This window comes from Mesoplodon mirus, assembly GCF_964341445.2.
Source record: "Mesoplodon mirus genome assembly, chromosome: 16".
Classification (NCBI taxonomy): Eukaryota; Metazoa; Chordata; class Mammalia; order Artiodactyla; family Ziphiidae; genus Mesoplodon; species Mesoplodon mirus.
Window position 1 is genome coordinate 24,944,851 of NC_138992.1, and position 23,071 is coordinate 24,967,921.

Below are 23,071 nucleotides of genomic sequence, written 5' to 3' on the forward strand. Positions count from 1 at the left end.
CTCACAGCTGTGGCCTCTCCCGTTGCGGAGTACAGGCTCCGGATGCGCAGGCTCAGCGGCCATGGCTCACGGGCCCAGCCGCTCCGCAGCATGTGGGATCTTCCCGGACCAGGGCACGAACCCATGTCCCCTGCATCGTCAGGTGGACTCTCAACCACTGCGCCACCAGGAAAGCCCCTAAGATTTATTTTTATCATATGAGAACTGTGAAGAGAGAAATGGTAGGTAGATCTTGATTCAGTTGTTAAAGGGCCATGCCACTGTCTTTTTGTTGTGGCACTCCTAGTGTGTTCACTCTTGTTCTCATGATTATTGTGACACGATCACAAGATGGCTACTTTAACACTGAACATATTCAAGGCAAAAAGAAAAAGGGAACAGGTAGTGTCAGCCATATATGTCCCTTTTATCAGGAATGCAAAATCTTCTGTCAGACATTCTTTTATCTCTCTTTGTCCAAAACAGGGCTATGTGGTTATGCCTAAATTTCCCAGCAAAACAATCTGGAAAAATGAAGCATTTGTCAGACTAAAAAATTGGATTATTATTTGACTATGATGATATACTGCCTGATATGCTTCAATTACTGCTGGGAGCAAAATCAAGGTTCTGTTCATGAGGGAGAAGAAAAGGAGCTATTGAGAAGACAGTGGTGTCTACTATGATGTACAGCTGTAACAGATATTCCAAAACATAATAAGTTCAAAGATATTGTATTAATAGATGCCTCTGTGATTAATGGTGTCATGGAAGTCCAGAGACTCTTGAGTGCCTAGAAAGGAAAATCATTTGGCTCACCCATTATTAATAGTTTTAGTTCTACTATACTAAGAAGACAGTGAGCTTCTCTCACTTTCCTTAACCAATAAATAAATTACAACATACCTGGTATGAAAATGCTACACCACATTTGAGGGGAGAAAATTTCCCACTCCTTTATTTTTCTAAAGTGAATTAAATCTTTTCAGTCTTCATCCTTTAGAGTTGTCAAGAAAAATCTTAACTTAGTCTTTTGTAGAGAGATCCTTCTTCTCCCAAATTAGTTTCTCAGTCAAGTCTAGTTTGATTTAGAGAACTGAAGCATGGATAGCTATGCTGGTTGAATGTAAAACCTCTGTGACAAACTTGGTCAGACCTTGACTAACATTAGGGAATCCAATTGCTCTTCCATCCCTCCAATTTCTCAGAATTAACTCCCTCCTTGAGTCAGGCCGCGCTCTTCCATTCTTTTCAAAAATGGCTAACAATTACTCTTGCCCTTGAGAAATCTGAAACTTATTCCAAATAAAAATCTAGATGAGGCATATTTTCAGGTGTTTATACAACATTAAGTAATTAAATATGTAGTTGTCTTTCCTAGAGGGTATAGGGGAGTAAAGTGAGAGAAAATTACTATTGCCACCTTCTAAACTTGGAAGAAAAGGTCAGAAATTAGGATCTCAATGCAATATTCTCCCTAAAACATCACTCTGCTCTGGATAATTCAATAATAGAACTTAGCAAAACCTGATAGGATACTCTGACCAGGTCCCCTCAGCCGCTCAATACACATTCAAGAATGCATTCCTAAATCTGATGTCTTTTACTGTGTTTCTCTCTGAAGGCTGAGTTGTAGAAATGTCATTTCTTTTTGGTCACATTTCTTGTCTTCCCTTTTATTCCTCTATAGGAATTAACTTATTAATGCAAAAGTTATTCATTAGATCATAGGTTTAAATTTTGTCTTTCTCCACTGGAATGTTTTGTGCTCTGGGAGTAAAGAGAACACTGAAGAAGACAAAGTTCCTACCCATATGAAGCTAACTTTTTAGTGAGACAAGACAGAAAAGAAAGATATGAACAAAAGATAAGAGAACTGCATTTAGAAATAATTTGTAACAGGATGATAGGATAGATAGGTCTACTGTACCCAGTTTGTTCAGGGACTGTGTCTCAGGAGGTGTCACATGAATTGATACCTGAATTATAATAAGATATCTGAGGGTAGAGGGTTCTAGGCAGATAGATCAGCAAGTACAAAGGCCTAAGACACTTCAGCTTGAGTTATTTGACTGGAGTTGTGTAAGCAAGGAGAATGGGACAAAATGAGAGGTAAAGTTTGAAGCTAGGCAGGGGTGAGGTGGACTATAGTAAGGGACTTAGATTTTATTTAAAAGGCACACAGAGGCATTTAACATTATTAAAACATTAAATATAAGAGTTAAAAATAATAGCTAACATTTATTTACTACCTACTAGATACAGATATAACTCTATGAGGGAAGTACTATTATCCTCAGTGAGAAGAGGAGGAAAAACAAAGCACAGAAAAGTTGTTACTTGCCCAAAGTGACATTGCTCATAAGTGCAGATATGGAAATTGAGCTGAGGTCCTCTGTCTCTAGAATTCGCAAGCCTAATCACTATACTATATTACCTCCAATCCAAATTTTGGATATTTTGTATTTAAAATTCCATGGATTTACATCTTTTTTTTTTTTTTTTACTGTTGAAGTAAATGTAAAAATAATAATAATTTTTAAAAATGTTAATGCAATTCTTCCTAAAGAAACTTTTGTCATTTTATGCCTAAGGATCTGAATGCTTTATTATTGGCCAAATTTACTATCAAAGAATGCTTTAGGCCTAGTATCTCTTATGTTGTTCATGAAATCTTTAAACTCTATTTCTTGAAAATATACTTCATTGCAGATTCTTCTGGCTTTATTTATTTATAGTTAATCCACTTTCATTCAGCAGAAAGGAATTGGGTATTTTAAACAATCATCCAATAAAGAGCTAAATTGCACCTTTTTGATAGATTATAGCATTGTCTTCTCAAAAGCTGATCTGGCAAAAGTCCGTGATGCCAAGCCATTAGGCATTACCTCTGGGCCCAGATGTCTTCTTGTTATCACCTCTGCATATTTAATTTTCTAAAAAGCCCATTTGAAAATGTCCATTATCCCAAGGGTATAGTTCAGATATATCTGGATGTTCTTAGCCTTTGAGTTTTGTTGCTTGAAATAGTTTAGTAATCCACACGGAACATGGCCATTTCAAATTTTATATTCAAATTAAAGATGGGCAATAGCTACCTTGTGATGACTTTTCTTGCATACTAGCTTTTTAAATATATAATAAATTACCCTATTTAAACTCTTTAATTTAGTTACCAATATGGTCTTGACAATGTTAACAATGAAAAATAATCAGATGACCTATTAACTCTAACTTTACTCTTAGTATATAATTTATTCAATGCAAATGCAAGTAGAAAATAAGTAAATTACACACAAGCAACAATGTTACTCTATGTAAATCCGTATCCTATAAACTACTTAACAGGTACATTTGGCATTTCTATTACTCTTTAAATCTTGAAAATTAACCAGGCAATAAAGGAAGTATTGACTAATGCTGCATTATATAGTACAAGGTATTCTAACTAAAATATTGAAGAAATATTTCTTGATTACCTGTCATTTATATATACAATATTGGATATAATTTCTTCATGTTAGAATAACAGAAGAGCCATCTTCATAGCCTTCACATTCCAAAAGCTTTGTAAATTTTGAGCTTAAATATCTAATGACCTACTAACTTACTCCTTATATAAAATTAACTTCTGGCAGATTGAAGACATATGCAAGTCTCAAAACTTTAAAACGCTTAGCAAAAAATGTGGCCTAGAATAGCTGTGTCTTTAAGGTGAAGAAAGATTTCTTAAAGAAGATACATGAGCAAAAATCTCTCAATACTCAGGAGCATTCCTGCCCTTCTAAGCACTTCCCTTAAGTGTAGAGACAAAAAATCTGGCAAGTGCATTTCCCTGCTCTTGCCAGCCAAGATCTCTGCTTAGATACTGCCAATTAAAGGCAAACATGTGAGAGCTGAAAGGTAGGTGGATAAAGAAGACATTATTTTCCACCAGCATCTGCAGGCAAGAGGGTGGTGCTGGCAGGTGGTTGTATGTGGCAGCAGCTTCCCTGAACTCCTGGATTCTTGAAAACCAGCAGTGATCTTCTGACCTTCACACCCTCTGAATTTCATTGTATTTTCCCTCTAATTTCTTGTATTGAATTTGAGCAACTCAAAATATCTAAGTGGCTTCTGTTTTACTGACCAAGTTCCAGTCCTTATTATTATTATTATTATTATTTTTACAAATCTCTCTATAGGGAAATATACCATAAATAAAAATTTAAATGATATATTTTAGAAGGAGATATTTACAATATAATAGAAAAACATAACTCCATAGAAAGGAAACCTACAAATCAATTAAAAAATATAGTCTAAAAGAAAATATGGGCAAAAATATTTCACAGTAGAGGTAATTCCAGTAACAATAAGCAAAAGAAAAAAAGTGCTGGATAGAAATTAAGAAATGAAGATTAAAGCCAACATAATTTTCTATTGCATGTTTGCAAAAATTGGTAAAAAGTAAAAAGTGGTATGATACTAAATGTTGATAATAATTTGAAGAACTTGAAACTCTTGAACTTTGGAGAATGTAAATTGGTATAGTCACATAGGAGAAATTTGGTGATATCTAGTAAAATTCATTTTTAGATATGTCTAGGTTGAGCCAATTATGCATATACTAAATTTGGCTGATGGCTAAAAATTAACATTCAGGCAAAGCTGAATCCCACTATCCCAGAATGATGTATAAATTTAAGATGTACAAGACACAAACTAGCATATTTAATAATATCATTTACTTTTTCATGCCCAAAGATTAAACTGTGGGAAAGGTTTTGAGTAACATATTTTCTAGTCAGAACTTTATACATGGGATTTAGAACAATGGCAATTAAAAATAAAAAATAATTATTTACCTTATCTCCTATTCCTCCAGTTGGAAATGCAAAGCAATCATTTGCCCAAGCTTTTCTGTTTGTATGTCTAAACTCTTAACTTCTTTTTTTTTTAAACAGTTGCTGGAAAAGTAACTGTTTTTAATGATTTTCCAAAATTTTATTACGCTGCTACTATTGATATATTTATATAAATGGCTAATTTACATATATAACTTGATATATTATAATTTATATAAGTTAATAAATTACATTAAAAGTTACTCAACAAATAGAATTAAAAAGTTAAATTAGGGCTTCCCTGGTGGTGCAGTGGTTGAGAGTCTGCCTGCCAATGCAGGGGACGTGGGTTCGTGCCCCGGTCCGGGAGGATCCCACATGCTGCAGAGCGGCTGGGCCTGTGAGCCATGGCTGCTGGGGCTGCATGTCCGGAGCCTGTGCTTCGCAATGGGAGAGGCCACAACAGTGAGAGGCCCACGTACCGCAAAAAAAAAAAAAAAAAAAAAAAAAAAAAAAGTTAAATTAAATGTATATAGCTTTTCAAGACTCAAAACTGTAAGGATTGTCTTCTTAAAGCATTCTTATAAAGTTGGTCATTTCAAAGTTTGATATGTCTGATTATTAGTTTGATTAGTGAGACAAGTGTGTCAGTTTTTTTATTAGTGAGAAAAAAGGAATGCATAATTTTTCTTCAGTGCTTTCTTCTCTTTATTTTCCTTATGTCTGAACCAAAGAGGATTATCACAGTGTTATGTATGGTTGTGGATTATTTTCTGCTTGTGAATTTTAAAATGACATTCTGCTTTATATACATCCTCATTTAAATATAAAGAATTCTAAAATAAGACTTTTTCTTGCAAGACTCGTGGATTAAGTGGAATTTAATAACCAAATATTAAATATCATTCTTAAAGATTATTCTGCTAAATATAATGTATTAAATCCACCAAAGAATTCTATAGAGTTTAAGATTATGGTAGAATATTGCTTTATTATTTAAACTTTTATTAAGGTTTTTGGTTTAAAAAAGGATATGTTTCTCTAACATATTTATCTTACTACTTTCTCGGTTTCATTATTAACAATCTAATTCCCTTTATATTTAGCAATTTGAAAGTTCTTACTTTTAGTACATAAAGTTAACATATCTTCATTCACCATTCAATACTCTAAAATTTCACTTTAACAGTATTAAATATATATTTACATTTTAAGAGGATTTCAAAGAAATAAACCATATAAGGACCTTCTTATTTTAGTTACATCAAAAATGCTTACTTACACTCAATAAGTGATTTTCAGATATCATTTATATTTCTAAACCATCTGCCTTATTGTACTATTGCTACTATTTTGCTAACCAGATATAACATCACCCTATGTGAATGCACAATTATTCATAAACAAATTGAACAGAAATTATGTTGACGCAGGGATTGAACTATTTATCTTTCATTGGCCAAGGCAGAAGTTAAATAGGAGATTAGCAGATTTTGATTTAATCTTGAGGAGAAAATGATCTATGAATCCCTACATGATGCATACACCATAGAAACACTTGCATATGTGCAAATGGGGACATAGAAGTATAGCATTTTTATAACAATGAATAATATAAGCAATATAACAATATAAATTCCCATGAGCTGGAGAATAAGTAAATCAATTTTGGAGTATACCTCCAATGGAATATCATTAGTAGTTAAAATAAATAAAATGTGTGTGTATGTGTGTGCATAAATATAAAAGTAAAAATGCAATGCTGGGCAAAAAATAAAGGCTTAGAAGACTTTTATTTTAATTGTATAATTTATGAAATGTACAGATGCTTGCAAATCATACTGTATATTGTTCATAGACATAGATATGTGTTAAACATATAAATTATGTGTGAAAATAATATACTAATTGAGAATATTTGCTAGCTCTCAGTAGGGAAAGACCAGAAAGGGATTGGAGACAGACATAAAAGGAGTTTTAACTTGTTTTGCATTATTTATTTCTTAATAACAATATTAATGTGAAAATGAACCAATTAATGTAAATATTAATCTGAAAACTAATCTGAATTAATATTACTATTAATCCGAAGCAACTATCCAATAGTACCAGATGGTGAAGTTGTTGTTCTATCCTTTCTACCGTCTTGTAGATTTCAAATAGTTACTTTAAAATGTTAGAAATCCTTAAAGAAATCTGCTATATGGTGGCAGGAAAGGAATTACATCTCAGTTTAAGTTATTCAGCAAGTCAAAAGGATTTAGGTAATTGAGGATTTTCAGTTCATTTTGTGCTCTAGAAATTTTCACTTCATCAGAGTATCAAATTTCACAAGGAATGGTGAATATTTATAGTATATATTTTTTCATGCACGTCTTTGTCAGTTTGAAGTATTTGAGCTTTTCAATGAAAAGACTGGCAGCTGAATGTTTCCATAAAGATAAGACAGTTCTGAATATTTATGAATAAGCAACAATAATTCCACCAAATTGGACTAAATTATGTTGTGCTTTGTAGCTTATATACTTTTGTCCATGTGCATTTTCATCTACAATGCAAAGTATTATAAATTATCTTAAGTTACAAAGAATATCTCCATTATACCTCATCACCAGCAATTGCCAACCACATTTACAAAGCATTCAAATTAAGGGAGGATGAATTTTCATTTGGTAATATTTGGTAATAAACCTTGAAAAGAAAGCTTGATTTCCATTTTTATTTTGATGAATGATATGTGGTAAAACTCAAAAGTGGCTGAATCTTGAATAATAAACTGAATATTATGTCTGGTAAAAGGAATTCAAACTTGTTATTTTCAAGCAGGGACATTTTAAATGTAGTGTTAAGTGTGCAGATCCATACAAAGTAGTATGTCCTAAAAATTTTGTTACTACTTCTGTTGTTTCTACTTCTATTTTTGAAAGACTGACTTGCTTGACCATGTATCCTTTATATCTCATATATGTCATAATTTGAGTTAACAGCTTCTAACCTCTTGTATGGCTCTGTTTCTGAAGCTGTTTGCATTTGCCTTATTTTAACATATTTTCACCCTAATGAGGCTGTCACAGATTGATCCATATAGGAAATTCCTGAAGGTTTTTTAAGTGTCTCATAAATTTCAGTTTCTCAACAACATTATCTTAGCTTATTTTTCAGTTGTCTCCTAGAGATAATTGCCTCTAAGAATCACACTCATTTATGAACATTACTGAACATCTGTTATGTGCCAGATTTTGTGCTGGGTAGGCATTGTGAGAAAAAGAAAAAAAGTGAAATAAGTCCAGTCTATAGGAAAACAAAGAAAAGAAGCAAATGATTGTAAATTAATTAAGGTGTGTGAAATAATTCTGTTGGTTAACAGAGGAGGGAAAGATGAAGAACCCCTAGAAGAGACCAGGAAGAGCTCCTTATGTTCTCCAAGAGCTAGTGTAGCCCTTAACATACAGAAATTATAGTATAAATTCAGTACTTCTAGCTGTACATTTCTGGTAATTTTATGTTTATTTTGACACTCTAGGAAGTCAGTACTATAAATTAGTGATTTGTCATCGGTGAGCTAATACATCCTTTTTTGCTTTCTAGTTCAAATTTAGATTAATTTGGTCAAGGATCTGTGCCTACAAAAGAGATACAAATCTCTTTTTGATTATCATATGATTTAAGATGTACATAAAAGTTGTCCTTTTGTCAAATATTATTTGTCTTGAAATCACAGACTTCCCTAATTCATGAAGCTATCTGGAATATTTATCATAGTCCTGTAGTCCCAGAAGCTATAATTGATATAATTTAGCACCTCATTACTGTTGGTTCATTCATTATATCTTACATTTATCATACATTTATGTAATTTGTAAAACATTAAGGGCAGAAGAATTCCTTAGCTAGGGAGCTTAGATTTTAATAACTAGTGTAATGTTTGATTTACATTCTGAAGTACCCTTTTCTAGTTCTTTCAATATCTTAATAGTGAATTGTGCTATGACTGTTTTTTAATATTCATCTTTATTAATTTTATTCTGAATATGCACACAAGGTGTTCTGGATCTACAGAGATTAATTATTATCATTTAAGTGATATAATTCATAATAATAATAGTAATAATAATAACTGTGTCAGCATCCCTTTGACCCAGTCCTTACCCCTGTAGTAACACGATGAAAATCAAATGGAAAGATATACACGAGTGACCAGGGACAAGGAATAAAGAAAAATGCACGTACTGTGCTTAAGATAGTTGTTTTTAACTCCTCTCCTGAAAGGAGGAAGAAAAAAACTTCTGCTCTTTGGAGATGGGATAGAAAGAATTCTCGGTTTTTATTCTAACCTTTGGAATGTAAATTTAGGGTTTCAATAGATTAGCCTGTGTCTCCAAGTTTTATAATCTAGAGACGTCTGTAAGGTTCTGGGTCTCATTCTTCCTTGAAATGTAAACACAAACCCCCTTCAGAGTTAGGTTCATCTCTGCAGCTCTCACTACTCAAACAGTTGTAACTTAACTTCTCAAGTGTTACACTTAGCCCAAGATCACAAGTTTCCAGCAAAGGTCATGTGGAAAGCCCCAACCCTTTAGAAATCGAAAATATGTTCTCTACACCCTACCCTTTTTTCTTTTCCTTGTGAGAAATTTTGAGAGTCGTACATTCTGGAGAAGGCAGAAAATAAAAATTCAGAGTTCTTCAGACTGATTACTGTGTTACATTAACTCTTGATAAAGTATATTTTAAATATAAGGCTATTTCACTTTCTTCTAAGACTATAAAAGTAAAGCAGTCTAAAGTTATATTTGCAGTGGAGATATTTGTTACTTGGACAGTTATGATTTCACATATTTTGTATGGATTTTAATTTTTCATTATTTGATCATAACAGTTACATTGGTCAGAATCTATTGGCTGCAAATCACTTGAAGCAGGCAAGAATCTTACTACTATAAGTTATGATATAGTCATATAGACCACGGGGTAGCATTGCTAAATTTGAATAATACAACAAATTCTAATTTTTGAGAAAAAAAGCTCTCTATGGTGGCTGTAAACTAACAAAATTAAATACAGTAAGAGTAATAAAACCAGGAAAAAGTATGTAATCATATAAAAAAATAAAAAGAGATGATTTGTACAGTTTTAAATCTTCCTGTTAAATTTTGTCTTTAATAAACTTGTATTTTCTCATAGGTTTTGAACTTTCACATTGTGAGGATCCTGGCATTCCACAATTTGGATACAAGATCAGTGACCAAGGCCATTTTGCTGGTAGCACTATCATTTATGGATGCAATCCAGGCTATACTCTCCATGGAAGTAGCCTTCTCAAGTGCATGACAGGGGAGAGAAGGGCATGGGACTATCCTCTGCCATCCTGTATTGGTAGGATACTGCTTTAGGTTTTCATGAAATAGTTCTATGGAAGTGTTATTAAAATATACTGTACCTTTTCAAGTTATTCAATCTGTCCACACACAACTCATACTTTAATCAAAAAGTTAATGAATTCATAGCTCAGATTTGTGGAGAGTGAGAGGGTTCTTTTCATAATCTTACCAGTGAGTACATTCTCTTTTTTGGGTAAAAAATGGTTTGAAGCCATTATGTTTATCTTCTCTTGATATAAAGTTTAACTCACTACAAAAAATATGCTGAAACTCTTAATCATACACATTTATTGAATCACACTGACCAGTTTTGTTTTTTGTGTTTGTTGGGGTTTTTTTTAGGTTTGTTTTTATATACAAAATTATTGCTTATGCTGGTATCAAGCTAGATTAAAAAACAGTAAACTATTCTCAATAACTTCAAAGTCTTTATTTATACACTTTTTCAAAAACTAAAAGTGCATACGTTTTTCTTATGTGTATGTATCATGACATAATTAAATGAATTTCAGTAACAAAAGACAATGTGAGAGTCAGTGATATCAGATATATTGCCTACATGAAGCTATAGATTGATCATTTTCTCTCTTGTTTGTATAGCTGGAGTACAATTTTATTGCTACCATCTTTAGATTGATTAACAAATAACTGGGTATTATGTGAGAAGCAGGGTGGATAGAAAAGTGTTGATAAAGACATCTGATTTTTTTTTTCTTTTTTTGCTCCAATATCAAATAGGTGCCAGGCTGGAATACTAGGACAAGAAAAGATATTTAAACAATATCAAAACATTTAAACAAAACACTAACTCCTCAGTAGGGAACAAACATGATTCTTTAGCAATTCTTATTTCTTAATGGCATTTGTGGAAGCACAAATCCATTCTGTGTCAGGCCCATATGGATAAAATTGACTTAAACTTTTTTTTTAACAGCTTTGTTAAGTTGTAATTGGTATCTTTAAAAAATGCACATGTTTAATGTATACAATTTGATGAGTTTGGAGACCCGGACCTTTTGAGATAAATTTTAATGTTTCTTAGTTGATATGGTCAACATAGGAATCTCCACAAAACTTGAAGGAATTCAAATAGAAAAAATGAAATGCTAGTTATTAGAGGTCTTGCAACTAATTGCAGTGTTTTTGATGACATGAGACTTCTATTGGCTTATTAAAACAGTGATTCACACAGAAAGCAAACATATTTTTATCTAACCAGAATGCAATTATAGTGCTTTCCTTTCAGATGGCATCTGAATTTTGGATAGATTATGAGGTTAATACTACAGTAACAACCTAAATTGACAAAGCTTGAGATTCTGGAATATGACCAACAATCAACCCACTGTCATTGGTTATGAGAACAATGTAGCACTGATTAGTTCTCTCTGAAGTTATGTTCTTTGATGTGAATATGAAATATATTCAGAAAGTCATTAAGGGTTGCAATAGCACAAAAGTATAAACTTGTAAATACTGACTTGCCATGTTGTCTTTAAAATTTGAATCATAAACAAATACATTAAAAAACATATATTTTCCTTATATGTTAAACCAAGGTGAAGACATTTTTCATTTTTTGGAAAAATTTTATGCAAATAGGACATTTGGTCTGGGATCAGAAAGAAGATTTTAATTTTGTTTGCAATGAATCAATGCACTTTATGTTTATGAATCTGCAAAGTCAAAATTTAATGACTTGACACTGCTCAAGATTTCATGTGAAGGTTTTTTTTTTTTTTTTCCTAATGATTGTTGATCAGGAATAACACCTGAAACAGTTGGACACATGGTGTGTCATGCTATGACTTCCATGATAACAGAAGATGAAATTCTATTTTAGATGGTGTTCTTTACTGGCAATAATTAATAGCTTTACCACCTGGCCTAAAATCATAATTTTCTATGCCCATTAACTTAAATATCTATTATGATTATTTTTTTTACCTTTGCCAAATAAAAAACTTTTTCTCAATTATATGGATTATTTCTAGGTAATTATGTTTCTGTAGCTTATACATTGAGCAAACAAAAATTAATTTTTGAGACGCCATAGCCAAAGAACTTTAACCTGTACACCTTCATTTTTATCTACAAATGTAAGACTTCTGTCAGAATATGAACCCCAGTGTTATGGTATATCACACTGGTTCATTTGAAATCAAAATACCAATAATATTTGTAGCAAAGAAATATGGAAAAAGAAAGAGGTATGTTTAAATTCAAGATAAACATAGGGCTTCCCTGGTGGCGCAGTGGTTGAGAGTCCGCCTGCCGATGCAGGGGACACGGGTTCGTGCTCCGGTCCGGGAAGATCCCATATGCCACGGAGCGGCTAGGCCCGTGAGCCATGGCCGCTGAGCCTGCGCGTCCGGAGCCTGTGCCCCGCAACGGGAGAGGCTACAACAGTGAGAGGCCCGTGTACCGCAAAAAAAAAAAAAAAAAAAAAAAAAAAAAACACAAAAACAAAAAAGATAAACACAGTACCTAAAATTCCAGTTTGTCTTGAAGTTGTTTAAAAATTAATCTGGAGGAATGAAGTGTCAAATTTGTTCTCATAAGAAATATATGCCAATAATAGTGATAAATCATTAAAATGATGAAAAATGAATTATTATAGTTATAGAGTTCTAGGTTGTCCAACAAAGTTTTTATTTAAGAAATGAGAAAAACCTCAATAAGTGATGGTAACTTCTTAAATACAGATATCTTTTTATTTACTTTAAAAATAACTTGTTTATTATCATAAATTAAATTAAGCTAATGTTGCAATACAAAATAAACTTGCTTAGCCCTCTGTAGGTATGTGTATCAGTTAGGGTTCTCCAGAGAAGAAGGATTAGTAGATCTAGATATAGATCTGTCTGTCTGTCTGTCATCAAGAAATGTATTTATTTTGAGGAACTGCCTCATGCAGTTGTGGGAGCTGACAAGCCCAAAATCCAGAGGGAAGTCAAAAGTCCAGAAACTCGGGCAGGACTTAATGCTGCAGGCTTGAGAGACTTCTTCTTTTCTAGAAAACTCCACTTTTCCTCTTAAGGCCTTCCAATTTATTGGATGAAGCCTACCCACATTATCAAGGGTAATCTTAAAGTCAACTGATTGTAGATGTTAACCAGGTCTATAAATAGCAATACCAAAACTTGTGTTTGATAAAATAACTGGGTACTGTAGCCTAGCCAAGTTGACACATAAGACTAACCATCATAGTGTGCTAAAATGTAACACCTAAATTCTTTAAAATAATTTTACCTACATGAATAGAACCTACAGATTTGAACCATGACATTCTATTGTTATTAGGTCTTTTCCAAATGCTGAAACTTTCTGTCTTTGACCTTCTTTGCTCTAATAATCGAAACAAAACAAAACAAAATCCAAGATGCTTACTTCAGTCATTGAATTTGAGTAAGACAGTAACACTGCAGAGAACAAGCAAAATAAATATAGTAGTATATTCAAAGATTTAAGCAAGAAGTAAAATAATATGGATTTGGTTTATTTTTTGGTACTATGATAATCTGGAAAATTTTCAAACGTATAATGTATTACTACACTGTGGTTTCTAGGATTTAGAGATGTAGAGCAATTAAACAAACTATTTAGTTTCTCTCTTCTCTTCTCTAGAAAGAGAATTCTTTCTAGATTATTTGCTTATCAAAGTAAAATCATTCCAGATATCCCAATATATTAAATATTATTAAAATGGAGAGGGAATTCCTCAGAAGATAAAATTTTTATTATATTGTATGATGATGGTTACATTTTTAATTTGATAAATTTTATAAAAATTAGAGACCTGTTTGATTTCAATTTAAATCAAAACTGAACTAGATTTAACTGAAGAAAAATTTAATAAAAATGCCATTTTGACTTTCGGGAGGTTAAAAGTGAAAGAGTTTAGAGTGATTTAAAGGGGAATAAAAGGACAATGAAATTTAGAAGGCCTGAGGGACTGCAGTAAAGCTTAGTTTTTCTCAGAGGTGAGGTAGTAAGATGATGAATTATTCAGCCTACAATCAACTAGCAGTGAGCAACTTGCCATCTGTTTCCCCTTTTTTACATTATCATTATTTAACAACACATCTTAAAATGTTTGGAAGCCTAAACTCGGAGTTTTGAGTGTGTACTTTTTCAATTCCCTAATTAGGTTTATTATATTATTTTTATATGATCTGACTTGAGATTCTTTTTTTATTATACAGTATGTTCTTGCTTCAATTAATACCTTAAATCTGAGAAAGTATATACAAATATATACTTTCAATAAGAGGAGAAACCAATCTCTATTCTCCTTCAGGTGAAAAAATATATACTCGAGAAATTTGTAGATTGTTTAGAAAGATTGGCATTAAATTGTGACTTAAAATTGAATTAATCTTTTACTAGCTGAATGCGGAGGTCGTTTTAAAGGAGAATCATCAGGAAGAATCTTATCTCCTGGTTATCCCTTTCCGTATGACAATAATCTGCGTTGCATGTGGATGATTGAGGTAGATCCAGGAAACATTGTCAGGTAAATGGATTTTATTATTTCAAAATGACCAGGGAATCTGAATTTCCCTGATCAGCCTCTATATACAATATCAATTAATATCAAGATTTTTCAATGTTTTTTAACCTTGGCAAAGAAAAACGTGGCTTTTATATGTTTAAAATATGAAAAAAGGTATTCATAAGCATGATTTATTGATTTGTGGTCCACAGCAGTAGTTCATACAGCCCCTTAGAGAGAAGCTTTTCAGTTATAAGAGGGCACAGAAGGTGCGAATTTTTCCTACTTGTTGGCGATGCTATACTTTCAGTTCTGAATGACTTAAGATGCTGAGTACATAATTTTGATAGGTATACAGAGTTGTGCAGATCACTGCCATGAGTTCAGCCTCATGAACATTTAGAAGAAATAAGAATGGAAGAGGACCCAGTACCTATTCCCTGTCTTTCCTAGATTTAGGCATATCTCTGAAGCATTTGCTCTCTTCCCCTTTAACCATGTTAGAGTTCCGTTCCTGCTGAGTTTAGTTAGGTGGCTCACAGTCCTTCACATAATTTCCTCTTAGATGATGGCAGAACCGCAGCCTCCTAAATTAACACTAGTCAGGTTTCCAAGGCGAACCTGCTCTCAGTTCTAGTTTAACTACTATTGTTATGACTAAGGATGAATTAGTAAATGAACAAATTCCCCTTGACGTATGAGCTAGCTATTGTGTTATCACTCACAAAACAGTGACATTAAGAATTGCTGCTTTATATAAATGGATTTTCAAACAGGCTTATGGGTGATGAAGGCAGTTTTATGGAAAACAAATATTGTCCTTCAAATAACATGCTGCAAGGTGTACTCCATGTACTGTTGGATGCAGTGTGAGCTGGTACATTAATTTTGCAAGGCAATTTGCAGCTACAAATTGAATCGAACCTCAGCCTACTTTTCTTTAAGATAGGTCACGTATTGTTTTATTTTAAATATTAGAAATAGTAAATGTGAAAATATTAAATTCAACAGAATTCTGAGATTTTTAAAAATTAAAGAAAAATATTTGATATTAAATTGCAACCCAGATCACATATCACACATGAATGTGGTGTGTGTGTGTGTGTGTGTGTGTGTGTGTGTGTGTGTATAGATAGAGAGAGAGAGAGAGAGAGGGAGGGAGAGAGAGAGAGAGTTGAGCATGTTGATGTAATTGGATTTCTAATTTTTGGCATTAGGCGCAAGAAAAATCAGACACTAATTTTGTCTAGATTAGACACAAAGCAAAATAGATTTAACATGAAACTTTTTTTTTTCCTTTTTTGTGCATTTTGTTGGGGGTAGACACTTTCACATTAAGGAAGCTCCCTTTTACTCCTAGATTACTGGGTGTGATGATTATAAATGGGTACTGAATTTTTAAAATACTTTTTCTGTGTATATTGAGTGTATATTGAGATCTTCATGTGATTGTTTTTCTCCTTATATCTGCCACTGTGGTGAAATGTAATCGTTGGTTTTTGAATGTGAACCATTTTTGCATTTGTGGAATAAACCTCATTTGAGTCTGATAAAACAAACAAAAAACTTGAAACAGTGGAAATAACACATACTATGGAATTAGATAACTTGAGTTCAATTCATGACTCTGCCACCCTTTGGGCAATCTTATTTAATCTATCTCAACCCCATTTGCTACATTTGTAAAATTGAGATAAAAATTGTTCCTGCTTCATTGGGTCATTGTAACAATTAAAGGAAGAAAATCGATGTAATGCATTTTGCACAGTGCCTGGCACATATGAGATCCTCTAAGTGTCACCTGCCATTGCCACAGTTAAAAGTCATGAACACTGAAAAGAATGTACAGATCTTCCTCGGGTTACATCCTGATAAACTCAACGTAAGTTGAAAATATCATAAGTTGAAAATGCATATAATATAACTAACCTACTGAACATCATAGTTTAGCCTAGCCTACCTTAGACATGCTCAGAACACTTACATTAGTCTACAGTGAATCATCTAACACAAAGTCTATTTTATAATAAAGTATTGAGTATCTCATGTAACTTTATTGAATACTGTAGTGAAAGTGAAAAACGGAATGGTTTTATGGGTATATTATGGTTGTAAATGTATTGGCGGTTTGTCTTTGTGATCTTGTGACTGACGGAGCTGTAGCTCCCTGCCGCTGCCCAGCATCGTGAGAGAGTATCATACAGCATATCACAACTGGGAAAAGATCAAAATTCAAAGTACAGATTTTACTGAATGCATATCTCTTTTGTACCATCTTAGAGCCAAAAAATCCTAAATTGAATCATCATAAGTCGGGGATAGTCTGTATACCTAATTTTTTTATAATTTGCAGAGGTGATGTAATAGTACATTTAATCATATTCTAAAAAAATTATACGGCTCAAGAAAAATTCATTAAGTTTATATATGCAATTTACATAATTCATTTTTATCTGATAGAATAAAAGGAATATCTAGTATAAGCAAGATGAATATTTGTTATATTCTTTATTTAAAACTGAATCCATGTTTAAGATAATCAGAGATATATGGTTCTCCCACAGCCTACAGTTTCTTGCTTTTGATACGGAAGCATCGCATGATATACTCCGAGTTTGGGATGGTCCACCAGAAAATGATATGCTTTTAAAGGAAATTAGTGGTTCTCTTATTCCTGAAGGAATCCATAGCACCCTCAACATAGTAACCATCCAGTTTGACACGGACTTTTATATCAGCAAATCTGGATTTGCGATTCAATTTTCAAGTGAGTTATTTTTTTTTTCTTAAATGAAAAATAGGAGTGCTATTTAAATAGTTCTGTTTACTGCTCAAAACTTTAATTTTAAAATTTTAATGATCTTAAATATTCGTATTTCTAGTCTTATTATTCATCTGGAGTTAAGGTAAAACATAGAAAAAAGAAATACAATAAACTTTTAATTAATTAATTGTTGAGACCTTCTCTCCAATTGTCAAACCAATTTTCCATAAAGTAAAGATGGTGTTAAAATAATTCCGCAAATGAAATAATTACATTATACGGCTTGTAATTTGAACTTACCATAAAATTATATTTTAAAATGTACAATTTTTGAAGATAAGGAAGGAAATGAATATTTGCCATTAAAAGAAAAGCAACCCTACATTTTTACTAATTTTATTTTTCTTCTGTTAAAGATCTTAATTATATATTCACAGGAAGCTTTGACAAAATATTTTAGATCTACTATTAAACTAAAGATTTCCTACAACAATGAAATATCATTCATTATAATTACTAGTGTTCATGGCCTTTTTTCTTTTTTTTCTTTTTATGGCACTGCTAAGTGGTTAAATATATGCTGTTCTGTAAAATGGATTTTGGTTTAATGGCTGAAGAAAATAAATGAAAACTCAAAAATTTTAGTTGCTATTTTTTCGCTCTTATTACCAACACACATTATCTCTTTGTGAAAAATATCTAAGGGATCTTCTAATTGTATAGCCTTAAAAAGTCCTATTAATTGAAACTTATTGAGATTTCCAACATCATCTATGGGAAGAGTGCAAACCAGTATTCTTCAAATGTGCCTTAATTCAAATCCTGTCTTCTTATGAATTGCAGACTTTGGACACCTCACCTCATCACCTGAGTCTGAGTTTTCTAACTCACTAGGAATAATAATGCTTATCTCATAAATAGATATTAGGATTTAACATGATCATGTGTGCACAGTTCTTAGTATTGAGTAGTAAATAGTTGGTGCCCAGTGAACTATTATCGTTATATGAATAAATGTAAAATTGGAACCCTTTAGAAAAAGCATGAAGGACTTTTTTAATGACTGGCCTGAAAATATACCACCTTAGGTTAACAACTGGTCAATACAAATATATAATTAACTTGACAGACCTTTTGTTCATGGAAGACAGTTGTTTGGCATAATCAACTAAAGTAAATGAATTGTTTTGTTATAAATAAAGCTCATCTGAGAGAGGCGTACATCAGCAGAGTCAGTATCTTTCAATTTGTACCCTTAGTGTATCTTTTGAGACAAAGAAAGGAGGAATGAAAAATAAGAGAATGATTATGTAATTAATGAACATAACTGGCTTATAATTCTGAAACACTTATAAATGAAACATTGTTCATATTTATATCTTCTATTTTCTACTGTTTATTTCTTTTTTATTTGAAGTTAGGAACAATTTGTCAGCAAACTGCTTATGATTGCTGTTCAATTTCAGTTATTTATAATGGTAGTTTGGCAACCAACAGCTCTCCTTTCATTTACCTTAAATTAGTAAGGTTTTACACTTAAATGGTTATTTGTGATTAAATATCTGAATGCAGTCATGTTTAAAGGCTATTTCAGGCTATTGTTTGTGAATGCCAAGTACATCTGATTAATAGAAACAGACTGCTTTATATGCATTTCTGGAATTTTTAATGCACATTTGTCTGTGAAATTAGTAATACATTTTTATATTTATTGCATTTGTAGGGCATATTAAAGTTATGGAAACTATATGTATCATACCAGAGTTGTAATAAATCTGCCTCCATAATATTATTTTAAGATGCATACAAATGTGTACTACTGATCTGAGACTAAAAACCTATTCATTGAAATAAAATTACCTGGAGAGTTAATATATTGTGAATAGCATCAATTAATGAAAATTAGTCTCTGGGCTGGAGATCTTCTGTAACTTATGCCTATACAGCTTTATAAGTGTTCAGATTTCAAATGTGAAAATAGTTTTTTCATGAATGAGGTCTTGTTTGGTGCCAAGAACCATAAGTAGTTTGTATGACCTATTTAATCCTCACAGAAGCCATATGAGATATGTTGTATCATCCCCATTTACCAAACAGTACACTGAGGTTCAGAAAGTGAGCTAATTTGTTCAAGGTCACACCCTAGCAGATGCCTGCAGCTGTGACTCAAATCCACCTTTGTCTGAAAGGAGATTAACATTGTGCCTGGTGTATAGTAAATGCTTAGCAGTTATTACTACTCTTTTGCTATCCTTATTTATTATTTATTAATATTCTAGAGGAAATACAAAGATTTTAATTATATGTTATTAGTTACAATGAAGTTCTACAATTTAATCAGCTTGTCTTTCTGATTATGCTTACAAGAACCACATCTAAGTTCACACTCCCCAAAAGCAGATGATTTATACAAGTGAAGCAGTGAGAAGGAATAAAGGAAAGGTGGAGTGTGTACATTCCCATTTAAAAGGGACACGTGCACCCTCTGGCTAAAGTCATTTTGCCCTATAGGAAGACAGACTAATTTTAAAGTGGAACTTGAAATAAAGAGTTTTATGTAAAGTCATCTAATTGTCAAAGAAAACAACTCAACTAATCTTAAAGAGAATATTAAGGTCTGTAGTCCAGTAAATCATGACTATGGGTCAAATTTGGTTTGCAGGTCAAAATTTGCCACTTGAGTGTTTTACCTGAATTCCTTTTCCCAAGATAAATCTATCTCTTTTTACCCATGTATTCATTTGTTCATTCGTTCATTCTAGGAGAGTCTATTAAAGGACCAGATAGTAAGCATATTTATCTCCAGCTATTTCTCGAGTGAATCTTTCCTTTCACTTAGGCAAATCTTCTTAGTTACATAAACACACACACACACACACACACACACCCCCTGTACTGTTTTCTGTCCCTAAAGTTTCTTTTACTTTAAATTTTTTTCTTAAGTCTTGCTCATTCTTCCAGACTCAGCACCAAGACCTCTCTTTATAAAATATTTTCTGACCTCTGTATAAAACATTTTAAATGTTTATAAAACCATCTCTTTTTTAAAACATCCTCTGACCTCTCTTTATAAGACAAATTCCAGCCCATGCTCTAGGCACTAGCTATAATTTTTTTCCAAATAAAGATGTGAAAACATGGTTTATCATTTCATTGTTCTGAAGATGTTTTAATTATATGAACTTCGCCTCTCTAAATGTCCGTAAAGAGCAAACATTCTATTTAGGGTGATCATGTAATTTATTGTTCAAATCTAAGATAACTTTTGAGAGTAAAATGGGACACTTAAAAATTAAGCTGGACAACAGGCATAAACTAGAACAATAGTAGCCAAATCAGTGTGTATCATTATTTTATTTGTCAGATTTTCATTCTGTTCCCATTCCACCCACCGTCACCACCACAATGCCTGTTCCTTTTTTGAGCAAAGAGCTGAGTGTCAAATAATAAATTAAAAAAGGAATGAGTCAGGAAATAACAGCAAAACAGTCTTAAGCAACAAAATGCAACTAATGAAATGGATTTCAGTGAACTTGGTGCAAAGTGAATTTAACTGAAATGTAGGTCACATACCAACTTCATAATCACTGTCAAGCCACTATCAGCAGCTTCGTGCCTTCTATTTCCTGATCTATTCATTCTTTGTAGTCTTTTGCTTTGCCTCTTGGTGTTATATCCTGCAAGACTCTTTTGCTTAATCACAGCTACTTAAGTCTGACATGGCTACCTCATGCTGTCCTATGTTCTGCCCTTGGTTCTCAGCAGTCAGCCTCTATATATATCTCCTACTTTAATTTGTAATCTGCTTGTCTCATCCCACTTTAGTTCCTCAGGGAGGACATCTTTAAGTATCATGCTGTCATTTGCCCACAGAATAGTTGGTTCTGACAGAGCATTTTCTGTGCTCTTCACCCTTTGACATCTCTTTTAAGAATATGCCCCTGCTGGATAATACAAAATACCAAGGGCCATATCTTATACTGTTGAAAATTCTCAAGGAGATGGATTCCTTAGTCATGAGATGTTTATGTCTCCTGGCCTTAAAAGACTGCATGGTGCCCCTGCATTTTTTCCCATCCTTATTATTACTGCCTACACTGCTGTAGCAGTCGACTAGCCACTCACTTCATTGTCTCTCCAGCCAGACTTTTCTCTACATTTCCACCTGACTGTTTTGAAAATATAAATCAGACATCACTCCTCTGTTTAAAATTCTTTTATGGCTACACAGTCATAAGTTCAAAACTGTGGAATTACATTTAAAGCCTCCACAATTTGCACCCAAATTACTTGCCAGCTTCATCTCTCACTATTCAGTTACATACATCTAGTCATCTAACTGCACTGTCCTGAAAAGACATTGACCTTTCACATTTCTGCTTCTTTTGCAAATCTCTTCCATGTTCCTGGAACACTTACGTCCACATTCAAAAATCCATAAATTCTTAGTCATTTTTCAAGGCCCAGGTCAAATGATACTTTAAGTACTAATGAACTTCTAGGCAGAATTAGTCACTCCCATATCTGCAGTGCCCTGGCACTATGTATGTATTATATTAGAATGGCTGTATATCCTTGTTTGCCCAAGACATCCCTGGTTTATGCCTATTTTCCTGGCATCCTGACTTGTTTGACATTTGGTCTGTATTTTCCATTTTCAACAAAGTATCATTATTAATAGTTCTGTTAAAATAGCCAAGGTGTATTTATTAGCTATTGTCTTTGATCTCATTTAGTACCGTGTGAGATATATTCCCAGTGCTCAGAGTAATTATAATACATGATTAATTTTGAAAGACAAATACTGATAACCCATCTCTATTTCCCAGTCTTTTGTGGATGCCAGGTAACTTACACTTCCCTTTCATGGGTAGCATATAGGACTCTTGTAGATGAAATGAAAATATTCTCAGATATTAACATCTAACTCATTCTGATCTTAGATGGTATTGGGAGAACTATTTGATACTGTTGCCCTGCCAGCTATTTTGTATAACAGCAAGTTATGTCATAATCTATTCTGTGGCTTGAAAGATACATAAAGCTGTCAGACCATGAGTTGGCCAAATTACTGAGAAATATGTATTCTTGAAATATCCACAGAAGTAGAGGTTGCACAGATGTGCTGTAGAGCTATAGTCTGAATGTTCTTGCCATGAGTGTTTGTTATTTATTTTATAGGATAAATTAACAATTATTTATTTTATCATACTGTTTTATTATTTTACAATAGACATTTATGGCAGCAGTGGGCTAGAGGGTACATACTGAATATTCATTTCTTAAGAAAGCTTAATTCCACCAAGATTTCTAAAAGAAAGTTCAGCTGAAGGAGGCTGTCAGGAAGACCCAGCAGAGATCAACAAGGCTGTCAGACAAACTTATTCTTGCAAAATTTGAAAGTAAACACAAAAAGATAGCAGGAAAGGACCTAGAAGAAATTTTGTTTATTATGATTTGTGAATCAAAGTATTTTAGTACATCCAGAAACACATTTTTTAAAAAGTGGGGAGTTCCACTTGATCCCATTTCAATTAAACATATTTAAGTAAATTGTAAAAATATTTTTAGAGGGTAAATCATGTACTGATTGGTTATTTTTCTATACAATCAAAAATTAGGAGAA

The 23,071-nt window shown here is 32.8% G+C and overlaps 1 protein-coding gene across 3 annotated transcripts in view; it reads left to right on the forward strand.

The window, feature by feature from the left end:
* Window positions 1–23,071, forward strand: part of CSMD3 (CUB and Sushi multiple domains 3) — a gene marked incomplete at both ends in the record, with an annotated part of 1,109,686 nt that overhangs the window by 782,007 nt on the left and 304,608 nt on the right. For all 3 annotated transcript variants that reach the window (XM_082600704.1, XM_082600705.1, XM_082600706.1), the window contains 3 exons: window positions 9,990–10,181; window positions 14,576–14,702; window positions 17,246–17,448. In XM_082600704.1, coding sequence (XP_082456830.1) covers window positions 9,990–10,181; window positions 14,576–14,702; window positions 17,246–17,448 — 522 coding nt within the window. The remainder of the gene's footprint in view (window positions 1–9,989; window positions 10,182–14,575; window positions 14,703–17,245; window positions 17,449–23,071) is intronic.